General features: G+C 38.3%; 1 protein-coding gene across 1 annotated transcript in view; it reads right to left on the bottom strand.

The window, feature by feature from the left end:
• Positions 1-8939: 8939 nt before the first annotated feature.
• Positions 8940-18095, bottom strand: part of Trat1 (T cell receptor associated transmembrane adaptor 1) — a 42082-nt gene continuing 32926 nt past the window's right edge. Inside the window, exon 6 of the mRNA NM_001037981.1 lies at positions 8940-10259. Coding sequence (NP_001033070.1) covers positions 10002-10259 — 258 coding nt within the window. The 3' untranslated portion in view covers positions 8940-10001. The remainder of the gene's footprint in view (positions 10260-18095) is intronic.

The raw sequence follows: 18095 nt of genomic DNA, 5'->3' as shown, positions 1-18095 counted from the left end.
AAGTATTTACTAGAAAATTACCTTATAAGGCCCTTTTGAAAATCTCAGCATTCTACCTTTTGCATAATGCTTTTCTCTACATTGATAGCCTCATCTGACCTCCCTAATAGCCTTGTAAGTAAATTTAAACAGGTATTTTGTGGATAAATTAGACCCACAGTCCTCTTGTTAAAACAAGAGAAGCTGCAGTTGTGAACTTTAACTTCTCCCCCCATGCCTATAAAAGAAGAAAAAAAACCACCAGAAAGTCTTCTCTGGTATCACTTAGTAACACTGCGAGTATTTATATTGTCTGAGAGCACCTATGGGTCAATTATAATAACAATGTCAGGTCTAGCAAGATAAGCCTAGAGAACTGCACTTCTCCCTGGGTTTTATCAGAGGAAATGGCAACAATCTTCAGCCTTGCAGGTCTTTTCCTTCAATGATACTTCCAAGGACAAATTTATATTATAAGGAAGACAGGAAGGAGCTGGCAGTGGTTATGAATATTCACACAGGTCTCCTTGTCGCACAGGAGACAAGATTGATATTCTTGTGAACATTCTCAATTTAAAACCTTAGCAAATCAGACTATCTGAATTTGTTTTATGATGCAGAAAGCTTTGTCTTCTAAGTTAAGGAGAGTGGAGACATCACTTCATCTTTCTCAGACTCCTTCTGTTAATTGTGAAAAAGAATTTTTTTTTTTTAAAGATCAGGCTCAGGATTCTGTAACTGAGTCTGAAAATGTGAAAAAAAAATCAGGTCCAAGGCTTCATTTGTATTTGCAGTGATGGAATAAAGTGTGAATAGGATTTTACTTATTAATAGTGAAAGGAGGCCCATGTGGCATTAATCTTCGACACATTCTGATTATGTCAACGGAGAATGTGTCATTATCACAGAATGGCAAATCGTCCGAAAGAAACAGCTGTCAACAAGCATAGATAAGATTAGTTCTTGCCTAAGGTAATGAAAATGTTCAGAAACTGACAGTAACATGGCAGGGAAGGTACACATACCTGCTAAGGGCCAGCCTTGGCTTCGAGAAGGGTTCTGAGAAAAGGGGTGTCTGGGAGCAGTTAAACAAATGACTTGAAGTCAAATTGTGGGTCCAAGCTGACAACCTATGTTATACTCGAGGCAGCTTTCCAGCTGCGCTCTCTCTCTCTCTCTCTCTCTCTCTCTCTCTTTCTCTCTCTGTCTGTCTGTTCTGTTCAAGTCAACTTTTCAGATTGCTTTCTCTCTCTCTCTCTCTCTCTTTCTCTCTCTCCCCCTCTCTCCTGCTCTCACTCTCTCTGTCTGTCTCTGTCTCTGTCTCTGTCTCTGTCTCTGTCTCTCTCTCTGTCTCTCTCTCTCTCTCTCCCTCTCTCTCTCTGTCTCTGTTCTGCTACAGTCAGCTTTTTCAGAGTGCTCTCTTTGTTCTCTTCTTGAGCCAGCTTTCCATTGCTGTTCTAAAACCTCTGAGGTTACCCCATCTCTTTCAAAAGAAAGCCCAGTGTTTGATTTGCTGTCAATTCAATCATTTCCCCAGGTTCCCCTGTAATGCCATCATTGGAATACTTACTATCATGCCTTGTAATGCCATCACTGGCATTACATGCACTTACTATCATGCTTAACTTTTCATGTGACTATAGGGAGTAGGTCTTCCTGCTTGCCAGGCAACTGGTTTATAAGCTGAGCTAGTTCCCCAGCCCCTGATGTTCTCCATCCTACATTAAGATAAGCCCCATTATTAACATTTTTGCTGGCATTTGGTGTTCCATAGCCTCCTGGACTTTGGTGAATTAGGGCAAATCAATAGTATATGGTAATTAAATATCCAGTAAATGAAATTGTTCTTATGAATATTTTCCCCATCACTGCTCTACCTCCTAAAGGTTCCATTATTCCCCAATCCCAAACAGTATAACCAACTGGAATCAAATATCTTAGCCTATGGGGGAACATTTCTCATTAAAATCAACACAGAGATTAAAACAGTGATAAAGAGTACAGGAGAACATAGCTAACTACATTTATATCCTAGCTCTCCTGTCTCTAAATTTTCATATTCTCTGCATTTTATGTCTTAATATAAGTTGATTATTTTATTAATTAAAGACAAACTTCTCTCTCTATCTTTATTCTACTATTAACAAACTATTTCATATCAAAAGGAAATGAGCAATTGTCTATCTCCTTGACACTTGAGTAGTATTCTTTTTCTCTTAACTTTAAGGTAGAATAAATTATTATAAAGCAGTTTCCTCTGAACTGAAACATCTCTTCCAGTAGGGAGGGGGAAAACTCATGAGACTCAGAAAGTAAACTGATTTTTCTTTTTATAAGTCTGGGAAAACTAAAACTTGCAAGATTCAGGAGATTCCCTCCCCAGACTACAGACACCGTAAAGAAGAGCTGGCAAAAGATGCTGTAATCATAGGCGAATGCCAGCAGCAAACCACTGAACTGAGAACAGGACCCCTGTTGAAGGAATCAGAGAAAGAACTGGAAAGCTTGAAGGGGCTCGAGACCCCATATGAACAACAATGCCAAGCAACCAGAGCTTCCAGGGACTAAGCCACTACCCAAAGACTATACATGGACTGACCCTGGACTCCAACCTCATAGGTAGCAATGAATATCCTAGTAAGAGCACCAGTGGAAGGGGAAGCCCTGGGTCCTGCTAAGACTGAACCCCCAGTGAACTAGATTGTTGAGGTGGAGGGCAGTAATGGGGGGAGGATGGGGAGGGGAACATCCATACAGAAGGGGAGGGGGGTTGGGGGATGTTGGCCGGGAAACCGAGAAAGGGAATAACAATCGAAATGTAAATAAGAAATACTCAAGTTAATAAAGAAAAAAAAGATGCTGTAATCAGTTAAGTGGTTGAGAGGAGCTTGGACCCATCTAGCTGTCTGCAAGTCATGCACAGAGCTTAGTACCACAGCTTCTGGAAGTTTTCACCCATGTTCTGCTGGGATTTACAACAATGCTGCTGTAACCTACCCAAACCTCCCTGGATTAGTAATTTGGCCTTTTGTTGAATTGGCACTTTGGTCTGACATTGGTTTATGATTTGGGATCAATAGATGTGTGTGTTGTCTCTGCCCAGGAAAAGTCTCTGAGGCAACATCAATGACAAAATCAAGTGCTTAAAAACTTTGCCCTACCTGGGGTTCCAGCCCATCTACATACAGCCACAAAACCCAGACAACATTGCTGATGCCAAGTTCATGCTGACAGGAACCTGATGGTACTGTCTCCTGAGAGGCTCTTCCAGAGCATGATAAATAAAGAGGCGAATGCTAGCAGCCAACAACTGAACTAAGAACAGGGTCCCCATTGGGGGAGTTAAAGGATTGAAGGAGCTGAAGAGGTTGCAACCCCATAAGAACAACAATGCCAACCAACCAGAGTTCCCAGGGACTAAACTACTACCAAAGAGTATACATGGACAGACCCATGTTTCCAGCTGCATTTGTAGCAGAGGATGGTCTTGTTTGGCCAATGGGAGGAGAAGCCCTTGGTCCTGCCAAGGCTGGATCCCCCAGTGTAGGGGAATGTCAGGGCAGGGAGGCAGGCAGGGGTGGGTAGTTGTTGGGGACACCCTCATAGAAGAAGAGGGGGGAGGATGGGATAGGGAGGTTAAGGATGGGAAACTGGGAAATGGGGATAACATTTGAAATGTAAATTTTAAAAAAATCCAACAATTAAAAAAAAAACCTTTGTTTTTTTTCTGAAGATTTTTTTCCTTGCTTTCCTCTGTGTAATTCAGTAGAAATAGTAGAGTTTGTAATAATATGCCTTCTGGAACGCAAAGTCTTCAAACTCCCAGAGGTGAAATGTTCCTATAATTATTGCCTGATGACTACAGGCTCACAGCTTATTATCATATCAAAAAATCAAGACTAGGTTGGGGATTTGGCTCAGTGGTAGAGCGCTTGCCTCGCAAGCGAAAGGCCCTGGGTTCGGTTCCCAACTCCGAAAAAAAAAAAAGAAAAAAAAAACAAGACTAAAATATATGTATAATGCAGAATTATAATAACATGATGTGAATGCCTGAGCATATTGTTGTCAATATGAAACATTATAAAGACTTCCCATGTCATTTTAGCTGAAGAGCTAGACTCCAGACAAGATAGATAAATCAGTGGAATGTAAGACATTGACCATTAGGCAATGAAGGACAATGCCAAGGAGTAACAATACACCGGGGAAAACAAAGGAGTCGAAACCTCTATTTCTCTACATTATTATCTAAAGCAGTGGTTCTCAGTCTTTCTAATGCAGCGACCCTTTAATACCATTCCTTATCTTGTGGTGACCCCAACATAAAATATTTTCATTGTTACTTCATAACTGTAATTTTGTTACTGTGGTGAATTATAATGTAAATATCTGTGTTTTCTGATAGTTTTAAGCAACCCCTTTGAAAGAGTCATTGGAATCTCAAAAGAATCAGGACCCACAGGTTGAGAGCCATTGCTCTAGAGAATGTCTTCAAATATTGTCATAAGCAGAGAAAGTTTAGGTATTGTGTAAACTGAGGAAGCAGGTCAAGAAGGAAAAATGCTGTAGGAGAGAGTGATTGAGTAATAGAGTATGTTCTAGAGATTTGTAAGGGACATTCCTCAAAACCTCAATACTGATCACAAAGTTCAAATGGAAAAAGAGTCCTTCTACAAATTATTGATCAGGGAGATTCCAGAGGACTTCAAAGCAGCACAGGCTATTGCCATCATCGTGGTTACCCATGGTAACCATGTAAACAGCCTTTACAATAGAAACTTTAAGACACCATAGAAAGATGACACTAGAAGATGGAAAGACTGCCCTTGATTATGAATATGATTGACATGAATATGATATGAATATGAAATGAATATGATTATCATAATTTAGAGAATTAACATCATTAAAATATATATTATCAAAAGTTGTCTTACAGATCAAATAAAATTACCATGAAAGCTCCAATGAAAAATTAAGAGATATGACAATACCTAATCACAGAGTGTATGATAGAGCCATTGTAACAAAATTGTATGGTCCTGGCAAAAATCCAATATATAGAGCAGAAGAGAGGATTCCAAAATAACCCTTACAGCTATACCACATCATTGTGTCCAAAAGTTAACAATATAGCATTGAAGAAAATCCGTTAAACTTGGAAACCTGAATTCACACAAATAAATCCAGATCTCTCAAAATGTATGAAAATAGAATCAACACAGATCCAAGAACTTAATGTAAGACATGAAGCTTCAAAATAAACACATCGCCTGCAAATACAGGCATAGGCAAAAGCACTCTGGAAAGTATTTTAATAGACCAGAGAATAATGCTAAGAGTTAAGTGACGAGACTACACAAAGTAAAAAGTTTCTGCACAGTAAAAATATTATCATCTCAGTGAAGTATATGAAGAACTGCAAAAACTTAAATTAAAAAACCTGAAATAGTCCAGTTAATAAATGGAGTAGTGAACTAAGTAGACCGTACTTAATAAAAGAAATACAAATGTTCAATAAACACTAACCTGACAAATGAGGAAGACACAAATGAAAACTGCTATGACAATCCATTTCATTCCTGTAAGAATGACTATCATGAAAAAATAAACGACCTCAAATGCTAGAGAATATTCATGCTGATAGACTTATAAACCTGTGTAGCCATTATGGAAATTAGTTTAGGTGTTATAAAAATGTTTAAATTATAACTACCATATGAGATGGCTGTTTTTATCTGGGGAATATACTCAAAAGATGCTACATCATCATACCATAGATTTATCTGTGTATCCAAGTTTAATGCTGGTTCATTCACAATACACAGGAATTGAAACCAGCCTTTGTTCATCAACAAAAGAGAAAGATGAACAAAGAAAATGTGGTACATATACAAACAGAATTTTATGCCACAAAGAAATAATGCCATTGCCAAGAAAATGGATGTCACTGAAAATCATATTGAGCAAGATTAAAATGCTGTATGTTTTCTTTTTTATGCAGAATCTAGATTTATATTTATATATGAATCTCTCTCTGTGTGTATATATGTATGTAGTCCCATGTATGTGTGAATGCACTTCCTTGTGAATGTCTGTATGTCTGTGTAAAGTTTATGAAAGGGAATCACTAGAGAGGAAGAAGGTTCCTAAGGAAGTTGGGGAAAGAGAGTAATGGCACATATGTGACATGTGAGCAGAAAAGAGGACTATTTGAGGGAAGGAAGAGAACCAATCCATACGGGCTAGGTGATGTAGAATAAGTGGGGGAAGGGAATGAATTAGAGAAAAGTATCATCAAACACACACACACACACACACACACACACACACACACACACACAAATGCTATATAAAACTCATTACTTTGTATATTAACTAAAAATTAATAGAAAAATAAACATATACAATATCACACTATATGCAAATAACTTGGAACTTTACAAGAAATATTCAAAATAGTTTTAAAATATCTAGTATCAAATAATGTATAATTCATGGTATTTTTACCCAATAAAAATATTATCACAGAAAAACATACATGGTATGGACTCATTGATAAGTGGATATTAGCCCAAATGCTCAAATTACTCTAGATGCACAGAACACATGAAACTCAAGAAGGATGACCAACATGCGAATGCTTCACTCCTTCTTTAAAAGGGGAACAAGAATACCCTTGCTAGGGAATAGGGAGGCAAAGTTTAGAACAGAGGCAGAAGAAATACCCATTCAGAGCTGCCCCACATGTGGCCCATACATATACAGCCACCAAACTAGACAAGATGGATGAAGCAAAGAAGCGCAGGCCGACAGGAACCAGATGTAGATCTCTCCTGAGAGACACAGCCAGAATACAGCAAATAGATAGGCGAATGCCAGCAGCAAACCACTGAACTGAGAATAGGACCCCCGTTGAAGGAATCATAGAAAGGACTGAATGAGCTTGAAGGGGCTTGAGACCCCATATTAACAACAATGCCAACCAACCAGAGCTTTCAGGGACTAAGCCACTACCCAAAGACTGTACATGGACTGACCCTGGACTCTGACCTCATAGGTAGCAATGAATAGCCTAGTAAGAGCACCAGTGGAAGGGGAAGCCCCTGGTCCTGCCAAAACTGAACCCCCAGTGAACGTGATTGTTGGGAGTAGGGCGGTAATGGGGGGAGGATAGAGAGGGGAACACCCATAGAGAAGGGAGGAGGAGGGGTTAGGGGGATGTTGGCCAGGAAACTGGGAAAGGGAATAACATTTGAAATGTCAATAAGAGATACCCAATTTAATAAAGATGAAAAATAATATTATCTTTTAAAGAAGAAGAAAGCCTATTTTTGGTTATACCTACTGTAAGAATGAAGACCACTATTAACAGTAAGACTGTTGACATTCCAGAAAATGTTGGACATTACTCTGAGGAAACATATAGGTTTCATCAAAGGGCCCAGAGAAGCCCTCTGTAGAGACTCTCAACACATTCGTGTAGAGCTGGGTTCCTTGAAAAGAAAGAACAGAGGCTCCAGGTTGATAAATGGTAGTGAAGCAGAAAGGAGCCCACTACTGTCCAACGTATCTGTAGACATGTTCACAACATAATCATGGCTGTCACAACGGGCTTCCACTACATAATGAGATCTGTGAACACACATTTCCTCATCAATGCTGTTACTGAGAAAAATTAGTCTCTCTGGTTGAAATTCATAAATCATTGGGTGAAAATACAGCCACAATAGTCAAGTGGGGACAGGCATTGCTTGTTCTGCTTCTCAAATCTTTGAAGGAAATGATATCCAACTTGTTTCAAATTCAGCAGTTTTGATTCAGTAAGTCAAGGGTATCAACAAATTTTTGGATGGTATCTCTGAGTTCAAAAAAAAAAAAAAAAAAGGAACGGGACAACAGGACAGATTGTTCAAAGAAGCATAGTCAGCTCAACCTTAGAAATTTTTTTACCCAGTGACAATTTCTCTAAAAAGTAATACAATGGCTTTTTGAGATGTACAGCTGTGTGCTAGGAGAATTTTATCACTTATTGACCCGAATGGTAAAAATAGTTAAAGAAGTCTTTTAAGTTGAAATGTAGGGTACCAGACAGAGTCCTGCATGGATATAAAAACGTGAGAATGTTAAGACACTGTTATTACATGGAAAATTATGAAAGTTACTTTTTATTATTTTAATATATTCAAAATAAATTGGTAATTTAAATGAAAACAATAGGTCTCATCAACATGACCGACTGATCTGAGCAATGTTAGTGCTGGTGGACTTGCCATCATGGAGGGGAAGGCTTTCAGGGTCTCAGCTCTAGACAAACAATATGGGCAACTGGGGAACACTGAAAGATAGAGAAATGGTCTTCTGCATGTAGAGCTCTCCAATCACACACATACATATTTGTAACAATTAAAGAGAAAGAGGTTACTGACAGATAGTAAGAGGGGATGTGTGGGGAGGTTTGGGGATAAGGAAGAGGAAGGAGAAATTATACAACTATATCAAAACTGAAAAAATATTCTAAAACTATGATGTACAGAAGAAATACGTTCCATGTCAAAGCTTTTATGGCAGAGTAGCATTTTTAAATACAGATTATGACAGGTTAGAGATGATTATTATGGGTTATCATCAAGCTTCCTTTCTCAATGGTGGATAATAGAAGTGAATTTGTTTCTGATTCTTTGTTTTGAAACATGGCCTCACTCTTAGCCCAAGCTGACTAGGAAATTTACTCAGTAGTCAGAGATGGCATGGAGCTAAGCTAACAATGCTCTCCCTACCTCAGCCTCCTGAATAGTGAGTCACAGCTCTGCATCTCCATGCCCTGCTGAAGTTTAGTGAGTTAACCATTTGGGAGACAATGTGAGATAATCCTTTAGAATCTAAAGTGTATGCATAACTTTGGTCCAATTGCTGACCTTTAAGAGATCCAACCTATGGAAATTAACAATACAAACCCACATCTTTAAATATTTAATTCCCTTTTAAATGCTTAACACAAAGAAGAAACTAGATAAGTATCCAGTCATGCCTTTGAACATTCTCATTAAAATATTCCATAAATATTCCATAAAATGGAAACTTGAGTTCATTTAAGTAGTCTTCAAACTCCTTTAAATGGATTCTGATTTAATCGTAAATGAGATACAATGCAGATGTTAGAATTATGAAGCAGAGTTTGGATGAAGCTCAGTGGTGAGGTACTTGTCTTTCATCTGAAAGACTCCGTGTTTGCTTCCCAGCATCATCAAATACAAAATTGAAGACATTTTAATATAGTAATATATAGTAGAAATAATTCCTACTCTGTTGATACACAAATAGAATTTAAATAATATTCATAATTCTCTATGTTTAATTTAAAACAGGAAAAGGAAAAGCTGTTACATATAGATGGTTACGTCCAGTCAAATATCCATAAACACAAAGAAGTTATTCATATTGATTATCTCTGAGTAGTAGAATTTTCTAAGTTCTTACCTTTTTAATTGTTGTAAAAAGCATGGATTTATTTTTATAACAATTTTAAAACTAATAATACTATTTACATCTTGGAAACAATACTCCTCACGATTACTCTACTTTCCTTGGCAGTGTACTTTCAATCAGAAATTTCTTCTAATTACTTATTCACATTGATGAAAGAAGACATGTTTTATTGATAATTTTTTAAGACACAGGCTTTTCTCTTTCATTCAAGGTGTCCTATGTACTTTGAATTTTTAAAACTTTGTCCTTATTAGGTATTACTGTTCATTTTGATTTTGTTATCAAGTCATTTAAGTTGCAAACTGGACTTTATTATCTGACTTTTTCTATTTAGATATTCTTAACTGTATTCATATAGCTAATTATAATTAGATTTAGTGTGTAGGGATGTGATCCATAAAGACAAAGGAAGGTACCATTCCGCTGAAAAATGAGTAGACTGTCACTCTGTCAATCCCTGTGTGTCACATGGTAATCTTGCTTTTTCAACCATCTCTCAAAGGGTGTTACCATTGAGCTGAATTATAGTCCAGCTAGATTACAGGTTCTCTCTTGGCCCGGATCAATCCAAACAGTCTAGCAGGATCATCATGAATACTTTCCTCAACTACCTGGTTATCTGGTGGAAAACTTTCTACCATATTGTTCTGAGAAACGTTGGCACCCATTGTACAGTCTTGTGCATCCTTTCCTCTGTCTGACAAATTAGTATTCTGTTTCCTGGGCCTTCTGCGTTTCCCCTTCATGCTGTGATCCAGTGAGGCATAGCAAATTTGAGCTTCAGCAGGTACCTAAAAAAAAGGTATGTTAGTTTTCCATTGGTAGTCCACTCTTTAATGTCCAAGACATCTACAAATTTCCATGGCCTATGAAAAATAATTTATTTTCTGGCTTCGATTACCTTATTTTGCCAAAGTTGATAGTTGTTAACAACAACAACCAAAGCAACAACAACAAAAAAAAACAATAGTCAATTCAAGACTTTTAAGTTAAAAGAGAAAAGTATTTAGATAAACCTTCATGAAATTTTATTTCCCATCATCAAAATTTATATGAATATTTTAGATCATTTCTTCACCTTCATTTCAAGTAGTTTCTCCATTACATCATTCCTACTAAGTGACTGTTTCCGTAATTTGCTTATGAGGGAAAGCATGATAGAAAGATATTTTACAAATCCTACGGTATGACTTTTTTGTGCTTAATAATTAGGGATTTAATATTTTAGAAATATCCACAAATCCTCCCTCTGCCTTGAAACTTACATTTTTTTTTAAAGATTCATAAGAATAATGCAAAGTTCTGCACTCTGGAGACAGAGGCAGGCAAATCTCTGAGTTTGAAGCCTGCTTAGTCTACAGATCCACAGACTAAGTTCTAGAACAGACAGGGATATACAGAGAAACCTTGTGTCAAAAAAACTAAAAGAACAAAACAAAACAAACAAAATAATAACAACAAAACAAAACAATAAAGCCAACAGATCACATTACACAACTGACATCTAAGATAGAATGGAATTGTTATTCTTCCTTTTTGTCCTAGAGCAGGGTCAATGTCAGAATGAGGACAGGAGACTAAGGTAATGTAGGAAAGCACAGGTTGATAGTTTGGAGCCCAGACCTTTAATGTGTTGTAGGAAAGCTGCAGATTAAGTCTCAGTTGTACTACGTGCATGGCCTGGGGCAGCTTCTTAAAAACCGTACTTGGTCTCAGTATTCTTGCTTTTCAAATGAGAGCAGTAATATTGGTCTCATAGTATTGATATGATTGGCAAATGTAGAAATGCATATCACAGCTGTAATTGTTCAAAAGCAGGTGGCATTATGATTATTACATGCTCCAAACTAAAATTGGAAGACTTCCATTGAGTACAGTGTAGGTATCTACGTTCAGGATCTACCTCTAAGACCAGGCCAGTGAGGCCAGAGCTGAGGAAGTGACAGTTGGATGAACAACTCCCAGAGCCTGGGAGAGAGTCTCCCTATTGGTACAAAGGAAATATCTTGTGTTTTTGTTTTGTTTTCTTTTGTTTTCCACAGAAGGTGTGGCTCCATTTACATGCTCTTTTGTTTTGTTATCAGACTTTTTATTCTTTCATCATTTCTGCAAAACTGAAATAGCTGTCTAACTGGTATGCACTCTCCCATCTTTTCCCTCCTCTCTTCATCCCATATACTCTTTTCAAAATGCCTTTCTTGGGTTTTATCATCTGTCCTTCAGAATCACACACTATGGACTAAAGTTTGGATTTCCTGGCCTGCCCTTTAAGGTTTCCTATTTTGATGCCCAGTACTCTCCACCTCTGCTCTGTATCCCAGTGAACTTGGCATCACTGCTACACACATTTAGTCCTGTCATCTGCTTTGACTTTCCCCAGACAGACAGGAGAAGAGCCCGCAAAATGCACTTAGAACCATGAAAGAATGGCTATTTGTTGATCTTTTGCGACTTTGTTGAACTCCCTCATTATCTTTGGTAAATTTTGCCCTATCTTGCTTTAGATACTTGGAGTGATGCACCCAAAGCCAGCAAAACTAAGCAACTGACCTATGCCAGACCAAGCACCCATTGCATTCCATTGCCCTGGCAACAGGACCCAAGAGAATGGCCCAGGAATGGGAATATTTGGTGGCATTTTACTCTCAAGAACAGAAAAGATATTTTTCCCTTGTGTCAACAGGAAAAACACAGGGGCCATTAGTAGCTTGCCACGTCCCAGTGGAAGAGTATGCTGGTAGCATACTGCAAAGAGATATTGAAGTTCCTGAAGAGACCAAGGAAAGATTCTCTGTGCAATCGTCTCACGTGCAAAATGCAATCTTAGCTCTGTCTATCATATGAGGCAATAATTTCCCTTTTATTCCAAACTGTGGGATTTTGTTTCTACACTTACAGAAAATCACTCAAAATAATATGCAACTGGCCAATAACTTCTGTATTTATTTTCAGACAGTGTCAGGATAAAAGAAATGTGAGTCCCAAGAAAGTATCATGATTGTACATAAATACTTCAGACTTCCTTGTGCTGGCTTAGCTGAGTGAATCAGGCTGGGGAGGACATAGAGGAAAGGGTTAAATAATGTAAGTCTCTAGAAGGAAACAAGCTATGATGATGGAAACATCCAATCTAGTTTCCATCCAGTTCAGAAATCATAGGGAAAAGCAAATCAAAAGAAGGTTTTTAAAAAAATTATTCTTTCTTAGTATAGAGATCATTTGTACCCAAGCTAGACAAATAACAATGATTCATTTCCAGGAAGAAAAGGAAAATAAAGGAAAATTAATCAAAATTGCAAGATCTTGAAAGACTCTGGAGAAATAGTGAAGAGCGTAATCAGTATTGCTTTGGAAAGGGAGATGATGCTTTTGATAGAGTACGGAGGTAGAACATTGATCCAAAAATTAATCAATAAATAAAAGGAGCATCACATGTGTATATCCTTCAGGTTTATAGGGTGTAGGAACCCTTGATTTCTAGGCTTTCTGATGAACTCCCAGCAATAGACTTAATTTGTTGATGTAGACCAAGAGACTTAAATTACAGTCTCTGAATCGCATATGTCATTTTTTTTTTATTAACTTGAGTATTTCTTATATACATTTCGAGTGTTATTCCCTTTCCCAGTTTCCGGGCAAACATCCCCCTCCCCCCTCCCCTTCCTTATGGGTGTTCCCCTCCCAACCCTCCCCCCATTGCCGCCCTCCCCCCATAGACTAGTTCACTGGGGGTTCAGTCATGCAGGACCCAGGGCTTCCCCTTCCACTGGTGCTCTTACTAGGATATTCATTGCTACCTATGGGGTCAGAGTCCAGGGTCAGTCCATGTATAGTCTTTAGGTAGTGGCTTAGTCCCTGGAAGCTCTGGATGCTTGGCATTGTTGTACTTTTGGTGTCTCGAGCCCCTTCAAGCTCTTCCAGTTCTTTCTCTGATTCCTTCAACAGGGGACCTATTCTCAGTTCAGTGGTTTGCTGCTGGCATTCGCCTCTGTATTTGCTGTATTCTGGCTGTGTCTCTCAGGAGCGATCTACATCCGGCTCCTGTCGGTCTGCACTTCTTTGCTTCATCCATCTTGTCTAATTGGGTGGCTGTATATGTATGGGCCACCTGTGGGGCAGGCTCTGAATGGGTGTTCCTTCAGTCTCTGTTTTAATCTTTGCCTCTCCCTTACCTGCAAAGGGTATTCTTTTTCCTCATTTAAAGAAGGAGTGAAGCATTCACATTTTGATCATCCGTCTTGAGTTTCGTTTGTTCTAGGGATCTAGGGTAATTCAAGCATTTGGGCTAATAGCCACTTATCAATGAGTGCATACCATGTATGTCTTTCTGTGATTGGGTTAGCTCACTCAGGATGATATTTTCCAGTTCCAAACATTTGCCTACGAATTTCATAAACTCGTTGTTTTTGATAGCTGAGTAATATTCCATTGTGTAGATGTACCACATTTTCTGTATCCATTCCTCTGTTGAAGGGCATCTGGGTTCTTTCCATTTTCTGGCTATTATAAATAAGGCTGCGATGAACATAGTGGAGCACGTGTCTCTTTTATATGTTGAGGCATCTTTTGGGTATATGCCCAAGAGAGGTATAGCTGGATCCTCAGGCAGTTCAATGTCCAATTTTCTGAGGAACCTCCAGACTGATTTCCAGAATGGTTTAACCAGTCTGCAATCCCACCAACAATGGAGGAGTGTTCCTCTTTCTCCACATCCTCGCCAGCATCTGCTGTCACCTGAGTTTTTGATCTTAGCCATTCTCACTGGTGTGAGGTGAAATCTCAGGGTTGTTTTGATTTGCATTTCCCTTATGACTAAAGATGTTGAACATTTCTTTAGGTGTTTCTCAGCCATTCGGCATTCCTCAGCTGTGAATTCTTTGTTTAGCTCTGAACCCCATTTTTTAATAGGATTATTTGTTTCCATGCGGTCTAACTTCTTGAGTTCTTTGTATATTTTGGATATAAGGCCTCTATCTGTTGTAGGATTGGTAAAGATCTTTTCCCAATCTGTTGGTTGCCGTTTTGTCCTAACCACAGTGTCCTTTGCCTTACAGAAGCTTTGCAGTTTTATGAGATCCCATTTGTCGATTCTTGATCTTAGAGCATAAGCCATTGGTGTTTTGTTCAGGAAATTTTTTCCAGTGCCCATGTGTTCCAGATGCTTCCCTAGTTTTTCTTCTATTAGTTTGAGTGTGTCTGGTTTGATGTGGAGGTCCTTGATCCACTTGGACTTAAGCTTTGTACAGGGTGATAAGCATGGATCGATCTGCATTCTTCTACATGTTGCCCTCCAGTTGAACCAGCACCGTTTGCTGAAAATGCTATCTTTTTTCCATTGGATGGTTTTGGCTCCTTTCTCAAAAATCAAGTGACCATAGGTGTGTGGGTTCATTTCTGGGTCTTCAATTCTATTCCATTGGTCTATCTGTCTGTCTCTGTACCAATACCATGCAGTTTTTATCACTATTGCTCTGTAATACTGCTTGAGTTCAGGGATAGTGATTCCCCCTGAAGTCCTTTTATTGTTGAGGATAGCTTTAGCTATCCTGGGTTTTTTGTTATTCCAGATGAATTTGCAAATTGTTCTGTCTAACTCTTTGAAGAATTGGATTGGTATTTTGATGGGGATTGCATTGAATCTGTAGATTGCTTTTGGTAAAATGGCCATTTTTACTATATTAATCCTGCCAATCCATGAGCATGGGAGATCTTTCCATCTTCTGAGGTCTTCTCCAATTTCTTTCCTCAGTGTCTTGAAGTTCTTATTGTACAGATCTTTTACTTGCTTGGTTAAAGTCACACCGAGGTACTTTATATTATTTGGGTCTATTATGAAGGGTGTCGTTTCCCTAATTTCTTTCTCGGCTTGTTTCTCTTTTGTATAGAGGAAGGCAACTGATTTATTTGAGTTAATTTTATACCCAGCCACTTTGCTGAAGTTGTTTATCAGCTTTAGTAGTTCTCTGGTGGAACTTTTGGGATCACTTAAGTATACTATCATGTCATCTGCAAATAGTGATATTTTGACCTCTTCTTTTCCGATCTGTATCCCATTGATCTCCTTTTGTTGTCTGATTGCTCTGGCTAGAACTTCAAGAACTATATTGAATAAGTAGGGAGAGAGTGGGCAGCCTTGTCTAGTCCCTGATTTTAGTGGGATTGCTTCAAGTTTCTCTCCATTTAGTTTAATGTTAGCAACTGGTTTGCTGTATATGGCTTTTACTATGTTTAGGTATGGGCCTTGAATTCCTATTCTTTCCAGGACTTTTATCATGAAGGGGTGTTGAATATTGTCAAATGCTTTCTCAGCATCTAATGAAATGATCATGTGGTTCTGTTCTTTCAGTTTGTTTATATAATGGATCACGTTGATGGTTTTCCGTATATTAAACCATCCCTGCATGCCTGGGATGAAGCCTACTTGATCATGGTGGATGATTGTTTTGATGTGCTCTTGAATTCGGTTTGCCAGAATTTTATTGAGTATTTTGCGTCGATATTCATAAGGGAAATTGGTCTGAAGTTCTCTTTCTTTGTTGTGTCTTTGTGTGGTTTAGGTATAAGAGTAATTGTGGCTTCGTAGAAGGAATTCGGTAGGGCTCCATCTGTTTCAATTTTGTGGAATAGTTTGGATAATATTGGTATGAGGTCTTCTATGAAGGTTTGATAGAATTCTGCACTAAACCCGTCTGGACCTGGGCTCTTTTTGGTTGGGAGACCTTTAATGACTGCTTCTATTTCCTTAGGAGTTATGGGATTGTTTAACTGGTTTATCTGTTCCTGATTTAACTTCGATACCTGGTATCTGTCTAGGAAATTGTCCATTTCCTGAAGATTTTCAAGTTTTGTTGAATATAGGTTTTTATAGTAAGATCTGATGATTTTTTGAATTTCCTCTGAATCTGTAGTTATGTCTCCCTTTTCGTTTCTGATTTTGTTAATTTGGACGCACTCTCTGTGTCCTCTCGTTAGTCTGGCTAAGGGTTTATCTATCTTGTTGATTTTCTCAAAGAACCAACTTTTGGTTCTGTTGATTCTTTCTATGGTCCTTTTTGTTTCTACTTGGTTGATTTCAGCTCTGAGTTTGATTATTTCCTGCCTTCTACTCCTCCTGGGTGTATTTGCTTCTTTTTGTTCTAGAGCTTTTAGGTGTGCTGTCAAGCTGCTGACATATGCTCTTTCCTGTTTCTTTCTGCAGGCACTCAGCGCTATGAGTTTTCCTCTTAGCACAGCTTTCATTGTGTCCCATAAGTTTGGGTATGTTGTATCTTCATTTTCATTAAATTCTAAAAAGTTTTTAATTTCTTTCTTTATTTCTTCCTTGACCAGGTTATCATTGAGTAGAGCATTGTTCAAATTCCACGTATATGTGGGCATTCTTCCCTTACTGTTATTGAAGACCAGTTTTAGGCCGTGGTGGTCCGATAGCACGCATGGGATTATTTCTATCTTTCTGTACCTGTTGAGGCCCGTTTTTTGACCAATTATATGGTCAATTTTGGAGAAAGTACCATGAGGAGCTGAGAAGAAGGTATATCCTTTTGCTTTAGGATAGAATGTTCTATAAATATACGTTAAGTCCATTTGGCTCATGACTTCTCTTAGTCTGTCGACATCACTGTTTAATTTCTGTTTCCATGATCTGTCCATTGATGAGAGTGGGGTGTTGAAATCTCCCACTATTATTGTGTGAGGTGCAATGTGTGTTTTGAGCTTTAGTAAGGTTTCTTTTACGTATATACGTGCCCTTGTATTTGGGGCATAGATATTTAGGATTGAGAGTTCATCTTGGTGGATTTTTCCTTTGATGAATATGAAGTGTCCTTCCTTATCTTTTTTGATGACTTTTAGTTGGAAATTGATTTTATTTGATATTAGAATGGCTACTCCAGCTTGCTTCTTCTGACCATTTGCTTGGAAATTTGTTTTCTAGCCTTTCACTCTGAGGTAGTGTCTGTCTTTGTCTCTGAGGTGTGTTTCCTGTAGGCAGCAGAATGCAGGGTCCTCGTTGCGTATCCAGTTTGTTAATCTATGTCTTTTTATTGGGGAGTTGAGGCCATTGATATTGAGAGATATTAAGGAATAGTGATTATTGTTTCCCTTTATATTCATATTTGGATGTGAGGTTATGTTTGTGTGCTTTCACTCTCTTTGTTTTGTTGCCAAGACGATTAGTTTCTTGCTTCTTCTAGGGTATAGCTTGCCTCCTTATGTTGGGCTTTACCATTTATTATCCTTTGTAGTGCTGGATTTGTAGAAAGATATTGTGTAAATTTGGTTTTGTCATGGAATATCTTGGTTTCTCCATCAATGTTAATTGAGAGTTTTGCTGGATACAGTAACCTGGGCTGGCATTTGTGTTCTCTTAGGGTCTGTATGACATCAGTCCAGGATCTTCTGGCCTTCATAGTTTCTGGCGAGAAGTCTGGTGTGATTCTGATAGGTCTCCCTTTATATGTTATTTGACCTTTTTCCCTTACTGCTTTTAATATTCTTTCTTTATTTTGTGCGTTTGGTGTTTTGACAATTATGTGACGGGAGGTGTTTCTTTTCTGGTCCAATCTATTTGAAGTTCTGTAGGCTTCTTGTATGTCTATGGGTATCTCTTTTTTTAGGTTAGGGAAGTT

Source organism: Rattus norvegicus, chromosome 11 (assembly GCF_036323735.1).
Source record: "Rattus norvegicus strain BN/NHsdMcwi chromosome 11, GRCr8, whole genome shotgun sequence".
NCBI lineage: Eukaryota > Metazoa > Chordata > Mammalia > Rodentia > Muridae > Rattus > Rattus norvegicus.
The sequence above is the reverse complement of the archived record's forward strand: the minus strand, read 5'-3'. Positions and strand labels throughout refer to the sequence as shown.